Source organism: Bombina bombina, chromosome 3, assembly GCF_027579735.1.
Source record: "Bombina bombina isolate aBomBom1 chromosome 3, aBomBom1.pri, whole genome shotgun sequence".
In the NCBI taxonomy this organism is placed as follows: Eukaryota; Metazoa; Chordata; class Amphibia; order Anura; family Bombinatoridae; genus Bombina; species Bombina bombina.
In genome coordinates, this window is record NC_069501.1 from 397,537,663 (window position 1) to 397,550,940 (window position 13,278).

General features: G+C 33.6%; 1 protein-coding gene across 1 annotated transcript in view; it reads left to right on the forward strand.

Annotated features, from left to right (window-relative positions):
* Positions 1-6,108, forward strand: part of DENND2C (DENN domain containing 2C) — a 61,755-nt gene extending 55,647 nt beyond the window's left edge. The window contains exons 17-19 of the mRNA XM_053706563.1: positions 1,273-1,512; positions 2,214-2,300; positions 2,737-6,108. Coding sequence (XP_053562538.1) covers positions 1,273-1,512; positions 2,214-2,300; positions 2,737-2,768 — 359 coding nt within the window. The 3' untranslated portion in view covers positions 2,769-6,108. The remainder of the gene's footprint in view (positions 1-1,272; positions 1,513-2,213; positions 2,301-2,736) is intronic.
* Positions 6,109-13,278: the final 7,170 nt, after the last annotated feature.

Sequence of the window (13,278 nt, forward strand, 5' to 3'; positions counted from 1 at the left end):
AGAGAGACACATACATTAAAATATAATTCTTTAAAAAAATCCCCCAAAGAGTATGTGTGATTTCTCTCCATGCTGTCGAGTTTTTCAAAATCAGGCCCTAAGTGTTATTGCTTTGTCTTTTTATTATGCATTTGTTCATTATACGGTTCTACTGTATTATATATATATATTCCTCAATGCACTGCACTTTGCTAATGGATCTAAATACAACTTTAATCTGGTATTTAACGCTTAATTATTTTATTTCTTTAATCTGTTAACGCATAAAGCACAGAACTGTAAAGGTCTATTATAAAAAAAATCAAAAAAAAAATCAACAAAGTATGAGAGGCCTACACTAAGCAGGAATTAGGGATGGGTGAATGTTTTTATATTTAATTTCGATCGTTAGAACAAATATTATTGTAGAAATTAGATTTACATAATCGAATGTTGATAAGAACGAATATTCTTAACAATTCTGTAATCGAATGCTGTTTACAGTTTTCGAATGTCACTTTCGATTTCGATTGTTCATAATTAGATTGAATGTCCACATTTGAAATTTCGAATGTAACACTCGATTTAACAAATACTATTCAGAAGTTAAATAGTTCATGTGGTAGGGAATTTAGTAAATTGATACATAATAGTTACAAATATATCAATTCAAATTTTTCTATTTCGAATATTGCATCATTTGAATATTACATTTAAAGAAAGCATTAGAAATACTATTACAAATATATCAATTTAATTTTTTTCGAATTAGAATATTGCATAATTCGAATTGAATTATTACAAAAATTAGAATTGAATATTACATTTAAAGAAAGCATTAGAAATACTATTACATTAAACGAGTTAGAATGTTGTACAAACATTCGAAATTCAGTTCGAACAAATGTGTTAAAATTTGTTTCATTTTTTGAATTTTGAAAAACAATCGCTCATCCCTAGCAGGAATTTAAACTAGTCTCTTGTAAATTCTCTTCAATTCATGTGTTACTCTAGGGACCCGATTAAGACACCTACATCGCAAGAATTAGAGACATTTTTTCACACTTGAGAGTTTTTCAGATTCTTGATGAATATAGCCAACTGATTTAATTTAGAAAAAGAAGTAGAAGAGGAAGCTTGACTTTGTTTTATAAAGTCGACTCAAGCTACAGATTATTTGTAGTTTGTAGCTTTAAAAGATGAATTAATTACAGTATTAATACAGTATATTAGACCACATATTTGCAAGTTACAAACAATAAACATTGACTAATATTCTATATGTTGTTACAGAGGAAGTAAGCCTGAACTCCTTGGTATCAGAATCTTTTGTGTGGTTCTTTGTGGAAATCGTGGGACATTACTCCCTGCACATGTACGTGAATGAGAAGGGACAGCGGGTTTTCCAGCGTGAGCCCTTCCGCAAGTCCCACACTTCTCGAAGTGTACGCCAGTTTCTTGACCTGTTCATGGAGACCCAGATGTTTGCAGGTTTTACACAGGATCGGGAACTGAGAAAAAGTGGAGTCAAAGGTAGGCAGGAAGAGAAATTGAAGAGATGTATACAAAAGAAAGTTGAAATAGTATAAATGAATACTGATTGACATTATAGAGTCAAATTAATTATCCTAAGTTTTCAATGCAATTACCAGATTTCGTATCACTGATTATCATGTAGTGCTGAAATATGACTGCGCTATATAAAACATTTTATTATTACATTTAAAGGGACAGAGATTTTAAGCTAATGTCACAAAGTAAAACAACTTTGTATTGCACTTTCTTTCTTTATTTTACCTCCTTTTCATGTAATTTAAATTAAAATTGTGGGTTTTTCAATTCCAAGACAAAAAGTGTATACAGCAAACTTCATATCTGTTCCTATTTCGCTTCAGCCGAAATTATCACATAACAAATTGCAAAATATTGCAGGTTTTGGTAGCATAAAGACCTTGGTGAAGCATGTAAACTACAGTAATGAGTCCTAATTGGCGTATCGAAATAAGGAACGGGGTGGGTGAAGATTAGCTATTGAAAAACAGAAGCAGCACAAAAGATGTTAAATCTGTTTTGAAAATGTTTAGACATGGCCGATATGATGTTCCATAGCAACAGCAAAAATGTCTAGTAATTGCAAGGTGCTTAGAGTCCCTTTAAGGGCTTTCATTTGATTGTAATGCGACTTTTATGTTCTTTCTTTTTCATGATTTATATATTCTTTAACGTTTAAACAGGTCTTTTTGAGGTACGTGCCTGCGAATATTTGAAAACCCTTCCTGAAACAGAACCCAGTGGAGTTAACAAATTTTTAAGAGGCCTAGGTAGGTTTGGTTTCTATATAATTACTCAGTTTGTACTCCTGCATTTCAGTTTTATAGATTTAGCCAACAGTCCATTCAAATGTTATTGTACAACAACATAATTTAGTTTTTGGAAAAGGAAAATGCATTAGGCTATAGAAATTTATGTTATTTGATAATTTTGTTGGGCATAGCTTCTCCTTAAGTCATATAGGATCTTTGCACTTGCCTATTAGGCTACGTAGACACCAAATAGTATTTTGTAATATATACAGAAATGTTTGCTTATGTATTTTACTGTTCATTTTTGGAGGCTATCCATACCATTATTAAAGTATTTACAATAGGTACACTGGTATTAATAAAAAAAATAATTCTGTTGCTGTTTTTACTAGACAGTTTGTAAAGAGTTTTAAAGAATTTAAAGTAATTGGTGATTATTTTTTTTTTCTTACAGGAAGTAAAATGAAGTTTCTTCAGAAGAAGTGATCAACTCAGTGTGTCTTCAAAGTCGTGGTACATCTTCCAGAGTGTTTGTACTGCTTTTTTGCGGTTGAATGAAATCTTCCTTCGTACAGGTTAAATCCTCCTTTTATATGGAGGGTGTAGAAGGAAATCACTGAAGATCTACTAACCTTTCTTGGATGAAACTACAATGAAGGAAACATCAATCACTTCTAAAATACAAAGTGGATACATTTTGTGTGTTAATGTTGGCATAGCGCCGAGAGACGAAGGGAAGATAATTTATGGAACTCATCTAAAAATACATACTCAAATATTGTTGCTCTACATCTTGTGCAACATCACTAATTATACATTCTTGGAACTGCAAACTTTGAGAAACAATAAATTCTGAGAAGCTTATGTTGGTCACTTTTGAGATGTGTGGTTCATCTTTATATCTCTGTGACATTGAAAGTGGACAAATAATGTAAACTATTCTTCAATTTCTTCTATGCTGTAATACAAGACTGGATTGTTGAGTATACCACGAAGAAGCTAAACATTTACACAAATGCCCAAGTTGGCTATTATTAGTCATTGCCATCAAACTCTTGTATAAATCGAATATTGGTAATGTTGTTGCATATTTTGTGTTCTTACACCACTGTGCAAGGCATGAAAACCAAACAACTCATCATTGGACACCATGGCTGTGCCATTATTTAATGCTGCTCTACAATCAACTATACTATTCTTGCCAAAAATCAAGATTTGAACGTTATGGGTCTAAAAAAAAAAAAAAAAAAAAAAAAGCACTTGTTTCTCTTTTTTTATTTATTTAGATTATCATGAATAGCAGGTTATTGTGGTAGTTAGTCTTAAAATCATACAATGGACTGACAAAGAATTGGAAAAAAACACCAAATCCGTGTATGAAATGTTTTCTGGTGTTTATATAACATTAGAATTCCGTCGATACTGAAACAAAAATGTATATACTGTATATTAAATATGTGCAGTTATCTTGATTTGTAGTGTGCTTCCATGTTTAGGCAATTACCAATATATGCATATTTATAGAATTACTGTGAAATTTGCCAAGATAATTGGCTATTGTATAGACTGTAAATAATTCAGATGAATTTTAATGTTCTATTTTTCCCTCGTACAATTTATTGTTAAGTTCACTGTTTTAGTAAATTGCTTAACAATATTTGTTATAGAGAATTAAGTATATGTGTTTGGTTTTATTAAAACTGGTGAAGCTACAGTCCTGAAGTGGGTCATGGTAGGTTTAGTAACACTTATGTTTACAGATGAAAACTTTGGTATACACCTTTTTGATGTGGATCTGACCAACCTAAACCAACATTTTAACATTTTCTTTCAAAAAGCACATTTGATTATATCGTTTGATATGATTTACTTAAATGGATAGTAAACCCAATTTTTTACTTTTTGCAACTTTCTAATTTACTCTTAATATCAAATTTTCTTTGTTCTCTTGGTATCTTTATTTTAAAAATCAGCAATGTAAGCTTAAGAGATGGCACATTTTTGGTTCAGAACCCTAGGTAGCGCTTGCTGATTGGTGGCTACATTTACCCACCAATCAGCAAAATCTACCCAGGTGCTGAGCCAAAAATGGTCCGGCTCCTATTGCTTAATATTCCTGCTTTTCAAATAAAGATACCAAGAGTACAAAGAAAAATTGATAATAGGAGTAAATTAGAAAGTTGCTTAAAATTGCATGCTCTATCTGAATCATGAAATAAAAAAATTGGGTTTACTATTCCTTTAAGTTGTATGTGATTTATTACAAAATATCACATATGTACTATGTATTAACTCCTCTACACAATGTTGGTAACAATTGATGTTGATGTTGACAATTTAACTGTACATTTTTTTTTACTATTTTTAACTAAATTGAAAAACAATCACTGTAAAGAAATGGGAAAGGTTTGTATTATATAGATGACATTGTGGAATGAAATGGTTGATAATTTAAACAAAAAATTGCCCCTTTGGGTTTATTTTTGTATGTGAAATAGATGTGGTTGCTGATTCAAGCTTAAATCTATTGTTCTCAAGGACATGCCCATATCAATCTGTTGAACCAGCAGACACTAAAGCCTCCTTGTCTTATACAATGGCCAACACTTAGCAAGAGGAATGGAAAATGAAAATGTTGTTTCTTATCTTTTCCACCCGCACTTGTAACATGATTACTGGTTGCTGCCTCTTGTTTACATATATTTTCTATAGACAATATTAAAGTATTCATATATTCACTTTAGGCCGTTGTTTCAATTGGCAACATCAGATACTTCAAATGCCAAAATAAAGGTAAAGTAGCTATTTAGAAACCATTTTGTACTCTCCAGTGTGTAAAACAGATCACTGAGAACACTTTAAAGCGGAGAGAATTTACAGTACAATGTTACTTTAAGTTAAAACAATTCTTCATTTTACAATTATTTTTGATACACAGGAGGACACTGAGGGATAATTAACAACTAGCGTTTAGAATTGTGCATACTTACTACATTATAAGAAATATGTCCTGGTTTCTTTTCAATTTGAAATATCCCGTTCCTTGTTGATGTCCATAGCTGTATATAGGGCCATATCCATTTTTGAATGTTTCACAAAGCAGCAATAAATAAATAAATAAAATAAAATACCTGATCCTGTATGAGGACAATGTAAAAACACTTTTTAACTTTCTACTGATGTAAAAAAATTTAGTTTTTTTCAGGAAATCCAGTGCAATACATCTTTAATGAGGTTTACTTTATGTTTTAATTTTTTTTCCTATTTGACTCTAGGGATGTGTTCAATTTGGTGACTTTTTTTCTTTTATTTGTAAAGCTGCATTATCGTTAGTGACTGTTGTTTAATCCAAAATACACACAAACTGCTATAATTCCATTATAATTTAGTTATTTATACAGTTGCTTGTGGGGCGTTTTTCATTTTAGGCCTAGACTTGGGATTGATTGTTTTATAGGCTAATGCTGCACCTAGAAAGCAGTTATATTGAAAACATCCATTCTGACTTCAGATTTCTCTTTTTATAAATTGAATCCAGCGTTTCTTTGCTATTTGATGCACAAAGAAAACAGACTGGATCTCATTCAGGGTGTGATATACTTTATATTACTTTGAGGCCTTTCAATAACTTGTAATCATATGGATGTAGTTACATTAAATTGAGCATCTGCTCATGGGAATTTACTTGTGACACTTGGCTCATATTGAGTTTATATGTATATTTTGTTCTAGTTTTATGCCCTTTTCTTTTTTTAAATCTGTTTTGTAATGCTTTATGAAAATGTTTTCCAATGTTAAAACCAAATAAAGTATTACATGAAATGTTTTTCACCTTCGTTATTATTTCTGCTGAGGAGATTTAAAATATTTCCGCTTTGTTTTTGTTTTTAATGAAACGAGTGCAAATGAAAACAAAAGACTGGATACAATGCAAATATTGGTAATTTAAAAAGAAAGCGAAAAACAATGAAAGGTATACTAAAGTTATTTAAAAACTATGCTCCTGTACTTGAATTTTGTTTTATTTTTAATGCTTGTGTGAGTTGTCCTTATCAGTCAATAAGCAATTTGGTTATATACAAACATTCACTTCATGTTTGTTTCAAAATCAGTGTTAACAGTTTTACCTTGAATATTTCTTTTCACATCTTTTATAAATGCTCTTTTTTATTTTTTACTCAGTCTCTGTAAATAATATTTACTAAAATAATCAGCAATTTATGAATTAAAGGGCCACTGCCTAATTATTGACCACATAATAAAAAGAAAATGCAACATCATGAGCAGTAGAATATTTTTCTGACACATTTCAAAATTTACTTCAGTTTGCCGGCCACCCTGTATCATATGACAGCCATGAGCCAATCACAGTGTGAACTCTCACACTTGCTCATTTGGAGCTGGTGCCTCAGAAAGTGTGCACATAAAAAGACTGCAGACAACTTTTATTCACTTAGACTGTAAATGTTGACATTTGAAATGGCACCCAATTTAATAATGTAATTAAGTTGTTGCATTATTTTTAATTCAAACATTTGGCCAAAGTGGAGCGCTAATTAATGTTCCTGTTCGAGCATTAATTTCGCTAGAAGTAACCTTTTTGCGCCCGTCAGGTTGTGCTCGTATTATTCGAGTTAAAAGTAAACTGTTTTCACTTGTACGCTAACCTGACGAGCGTAAAAAGCTGAACTTAGAATATTGAGTGCACATTCACGTATTCTACCTAGAAGTAATTGGAAAAAAACTACCGTATTCTTGCACAAACCTGATTGCATATTTCATGTGCACTAACCTTACATCAAAATATGAATATTTATATTCCAATGTTCACATAGAATATATTCTATTTATTCATAAATAAATTATATATATATATATATATACAGTATATATATATATATATATATATATATATATATATATATATATATATAACATTTTATATAGGTACATATTCTACTATGTTCAGAACATTGGAATGTGAAATATTTACAGTAAATATACACTATAACACTTTATTAAAAATGAATATTGCATAAATATGTTTATACATGTTTTCATCTACTTAAAGGGACATGAAACCCAAACATTTTCTTTCATGATTCTGATAGAGAATACAATTTTATACAACTTTCCAATTTACTTCTATTATTTAATTTGCTTTCTTCTCTTGTTATCCTTTGCTGAAAGGTTTATCTGTGAAAGATCAGGAGCAGCAAAGAACCTAGGTTCTAGTTGTTAATTGGTGGATGCATATATATACCAATTGTCATTGGCTCACGAATGTGTTCAGTCAGCAACCAGAAGTGCATTGCTGCTCATTCAACAAAGCATACCAAGAGAATGGAGAAAAAATGTTAATAGGGGTAAATTAGAAAGTTGTTTAAAATTTCCTGCTCTATCTAAATCATGAAAGAAAAAATTTGGGTTTGTGTGTGTGCAAATGTATTTTATGTATTTATATGTGTATATATGTATTTGCAGACATATATACACATATAAATACATATGTACACATATATATACATCTAAATATACATATATATACATGTATATGTATTTATTTCAATGTTAAAGCCTTTTGCCTGTCTTTCTCCCCTCTAATACCCGAGACCTCATATCTTTGAAGCCTTATAACTTTAGTGTACAATATTTTTTTGAATGATTGTCATTAGATAGTGTTATTATGAGTGTAACTGTACTTCGTAATGTATTTTTGATGTGTTTTGTGCAACTTTTTAATTTCGCAAAACAGTGTAACCAGAGCTCTGAAGTTGCGGTAATCATTCTAGCGTAAATCGCGATTGTGCTCAAGCGATCGCGTTTACTTTCAACTTGTAATACCAATGGTAAGCTCAATAAACGCATTTGTAATCTGGCCCATTATGTTTAAAAACGGCCATTTAAATGTTTTATTTTTTTTATCTCCTTATCACTGTGCTGCATGTGCCAGGTTCTGGGTTCTGAATCCCATGTAATGCACTTCACTCTCTACACATTTCCTTTATTAGTTACAGGAAAAAAAGTAAATAAGGAAAGCAAATTGCAATTTTTTTTTTTTTACTATACGCAAAAATTGTATGGGATATTACACCTTTCTGTTTTCTTATTGTAATAAAGAGCACTAAGCAATGGGTTATACTTAATACAGTGGATATAAAAAAAGTCTACACACCCCTGTTAAAATGTCAGGTTTCTGTGATGTAAAAAAAATGAGACAAAGATAAATCATTTCAGAACTTTTTCCACCTTTAATGTGACCTATACAAGTTGATTGAAAAACAAACTGAAACTTCTAGGTGGAGGGAAGTAAAATTAAAAAACTAAAATAATATGGGGATGTAGTTGTATTTAGAATTGAGCAATCACATTCAAAATCATGTTAAATAGGAGTCAGTACACATCTGCCATCATTTAAAATGCCTCTGATTAACCCCAAATAAAGTTCAGCTGTTCCTGGCATTTTCTTAGTCGCAACCTACAGCAAAAGTCATGGTTCGCAGAGAGCTTCCAAAGCATCAGAGGGATTTCATTGTTAAAAGGTATCAGTCAGGAGAAGGGTACAAAAGAATTTCCAAGGCATTAGATATACCATGGAACACATTGAAGACTGTCATCATCAAGTGGAGAAAATATGGCACAACAGTGACATTACCAAGAACTGGATGTCCCTCCAAAATTGATGAAAAGACGAGAAGAAAACTGGTCTGGGAGGCTGCCAAGAGGCCTACAGCACTATTAAAGGAGCTGCAGGAATATCTGGCAAATACTGGCTGTGTGGTACATGTGACAACAATCGCCCGTATTCTTCATATGTCTGGGCTGTGGGGTAGAACGGAAGCCTTTTCTTACAAAAAGAAACATCCAAGCCCAGCTATATTTTGCAAAAACACATCTGAAGTCTCCCAAAAGCATGTCACAAACGGTGTTCTGGTTTGATGAAACCAAGATTAAACTTTTTGGTCATAATTCCAAAAGATATGTTCATCGCAAAAACAACACTGCATATAACCAAAAGAACACCATACCCACAGTGAAGCATTTTGGTGGCAGCATCATGTTTTGGGTCTGTTTTTCTTCAGCTGTAACTGGGGCTTTATTCAAGGTAGAGGGAATTATTAACAGTTCCAAATACCAGACAATATTGGCAGAAAACCTTCAGGCTTCTACTAGAAAGCTGAACATGAAGAGGAACTTCATCTTTCAGCATGACAACGCCCCAAAGCATACATCCAAATCAACAAAGTAATGGCTTCACCAGAAGAGATGCCCTCACAATCTGACAGATTTGGAGTGTTTTTGCAAAGAAGAGTGGGCAAATCTTGCCAAGTCAAGATGTGCCATGCTGAAAAACTCATACCCAAAAAGACTGAGTGCTGTAATAAAATCAAAGGGTGCTTCAACAAAGTATTAGTTTAACACCTTAATGACCACAGCACTTTTCCATTTTCTGTCTGTTTGGGACCAAGGCTATTTTTACATTTTTGTGGTGTTTGTGTTTAGCTGTAATTTTCCTCTTACTCATTTGCTGTACCCACACATATTATATACTGTTTTTCTCGCGATTAAATGGACTTTCTAAAGATACCATTATTTTCATTATATCTTATAATTTACTATAAAATTTTTAATAAAATGTGAGGAAAAAATCACACTTTTTTTTAACTTTGACCCCCAAAATCTGTTACACATCTAGAACCACCAAAAAACACCCATGCTAAATAGTTTCTAAATTTTGTGCTGAGTTTTGAAATACCCAATGTTTACATGTTCTTTGCTTTTTTTGCAAGTTATAGGGCAATAAGTACAAGTAGCACTTTGCTATTTCTAAACCACTTTTTTTTCAAAATTAGCGCTAGTTACATTGGGACACTGATATCTTTCAGGAATCCCTGAATATCCCTTGACATGTGTATATATTTTTTTAGAAGACATCCCAAAGTATTGATCTAGGCCCATTTTGGTATATTTCATGCCACCATTTCACAGCCAAATGCGATCAAATAAAAAAAATTGTTCACTTTTTCACAAATTGTTTCACAAACTTTAGGTTTCTCACTGAAATTATTTACAAACAACTTTTGCAATTATGGCATAAATGGTTGTAAATGCTTCTCTGAGATCCCCTTTGTTCAGAAATAGCAGACATATATGGCTTTGGCGTTGTTTTTTGGTAATTAAAAGGCCGCTAAATGCCACTGCGCATCACACGTGTATTATGCCCAGCAGTGAAGGGATTAATTAGGGAGCATGTAGGGAGCTTCTAGGGTTAATGTTAGCTTTAGTGTAGTGTAGTAAAAACCCCAAAGTATTGATCTAGGCCCATCTTGCTATATTTCATGCCACCATTTCACCGCCAAATGCGATCAAATTAAAAAAAACGTTAAATTTTTCACAAACTTTAGGTTTCTCACTGAAATTATTTACAAACAGCTTGTGCAATTATGGCACAAATGGTTGTAAATGCTTCTCTGGGATCCCCTTTGTTCAGAAATAGCAGACATATATGGCTTTGGCGTTGCTTTTTGGTAATTAGAAGGCCGCTAAATGCCGCTGTGCATCACACGTGTATTATGGCTAGCAGTGAAGGGGTTAATTAGGTAGCTTGTAGGGAGCTTGCAGGGTTAATTTTAGCTTTAGTGTAGAGACCAGCCTCCCACCTGACACATCACACCCCCTGATCCCTCCCAAACAGCTCTATTCCCTCCCCCACCCCACAATTGTCCCCGCCATCTTAAGTACTGGCAGAAAGTCTGCCAGTACTAAAATCAAAGGTATCTTTTATTTATTTAAATGTTTTTTATAGCATATTTACATATGCTGCTGTGTAAGATCCCTCCTTAGCCCCCAACCTCCCTGATCTCCCCCCAAACAGCTCTGTAACCCTCCCCCTCTACCTTATTGGGAGCCATCTTGGGTACTGGCAGCTGTCTGCCAGTTTACAATAAAACACATTTTTTTTCCCCTGTATTGTAGCTTCCCCCCAAAACACAAATCCCCCAATCTCTCTCAGATCCCTTAGATATTTTTTTAAAATCATTACCTCCCCCCTTTTTCCCACTTATTAACATGAACTTTTTCTGTAGTGTAGTGATTCCCACCCGCTCCCTCCCGGTGCATGCAGCCACCCGCCGCCCCCCAATCATGCGCGCGCATCCGTGTGCGACCCCACCCCCGATCCCGCCTCCCTCTTACTGAAAGAAGCCATCGATGGCCACTCACCCGCCTCCCACATCGGCTCCCACCCACCAACGATTGCGGCCATCGATGTCCGGTGCAGAGAGGGCCACAGAGTGACTCTCTCTGCATCAGAGGGGTAAAAAATGTTATTGCAGGATGCCTCGATATCGAGGCATCACGGCAATAACCGGAAAGTGGCTGGAAGCGATCAGGATCGCTTCAACCGCTTTCCAAGACCAAGGACATATGCCATACGTCCTCGGTCGTTAAGTGTATTTTTTTTGAGGACATACGGTGTACGTCCTTGGTCCTTAAGGGGTTAAGGGTGTGCACACTTATGCAACCATATTATTTTAGTTTTTTATTTCTACTTCCCTCCACCAAAAAGATTTTAGTTTGTTTTACAATTGAGTTGTACAGTTTATAGGTCACATTAAAGGTGGAAAAAGTTCTGAAATGATTTATCTTTGTCTCATTTTTTTTACATCGCAGAAACCTGACATTTTAACAGGGGTGTGTAGACTTTTTATATCCACTGTATATTATTGCAATATGTTTTTAAACTTCATATTTGCATGGTCCATTACTTCCTGTCAAAAGCCTACAAGGGGGCTGCAGTCTGTACAAGAAGGCAAAGGATGAGCTTCCCCGTATAAGTGGTTGTTTGGGAAAACGTGCACTAGCTTCAGTCAGTCTCTTGCCCATCCTCAGCTTTTGCTGCAAAAATCATGTGACATGATGAAAAAAAACTACTATGTACAAATACCATCTTTTCTAAAAGACAAGTATGTACTACTAGTAAATATTAATGACTTTTTTTTTTTTAAAGTAATATTCTGATTTTTGCTACCATTATGATTTACAGAGGTCATCTTTGCCATGAACTGTCTATCATAAGATGTGATACGGAACAAACATAACAAAAATAAATAAAATAAAAACTACTTATGCTTAACTTAAAGGGACATTATACACTAATTTTTTCTTTGCATAAATGTTTTGTAGATGATCTATTTATATAGCCCATAAAGTTTTTTTTTTTTTTTTTTTTTTAAATGTATAGTTTTGCTTATTTTTAAATAACATTGCTCTGATTTTCAGACTCCTAACCAAGCCCCAAAGTTTTATTTGAATACCGTCAGCTACCTTCTCCAGCTTGCTCCTGTTTGTGTAAAGGGTCTTTTCATATGCAAAAGAAGGGGGAGGGGGGGGGAGTGTCTTATTTCCCACTTGCAGTGGGCTTTCCAGCTACCTTTTCAACAGAGCTAAACTGAGAGCTTCTAGGTAAGTTATTTAACTGTTTTATACTGGATTTTTATATCAGTATCTGTGCATCTTATTCTTTATAGTAGTGTCTATTACATGCAGTTATATGAAAATGAGTGCATACTGTCCCCTTAAGCTGGCTTCACAGGATACACAGCATTTGGAGACACGTGCACTGTCAGATATGTGCAATAGCAACAGGAAGTCAGTTTCTTGCACATGCTAAATGGTTGCAAAATCATGTTGCAAGATGCCCCATCATAGCAGCTCCCTTTACCTTATAATGTGGATGCCTGGAGATAACTTCATGATATTGAGGCATATTCCTATTGTATGGAAATGAGTTGGCTAGCAATAGATGGATTTGGATTACATACAACTATTGCTCACAACTCGGGTGTCTAGAAGAAGTTAGATATTTTCTTTACAACTATAGTAACTTATCCAATCAATTGAAAGAGTTTATTATTCCGACCCTTCATTTCCTAATGACTCATAATTATTTTGAATTTGAAGGTTTATTTTATCTCCAAAGACGTGGGGCAGCTAT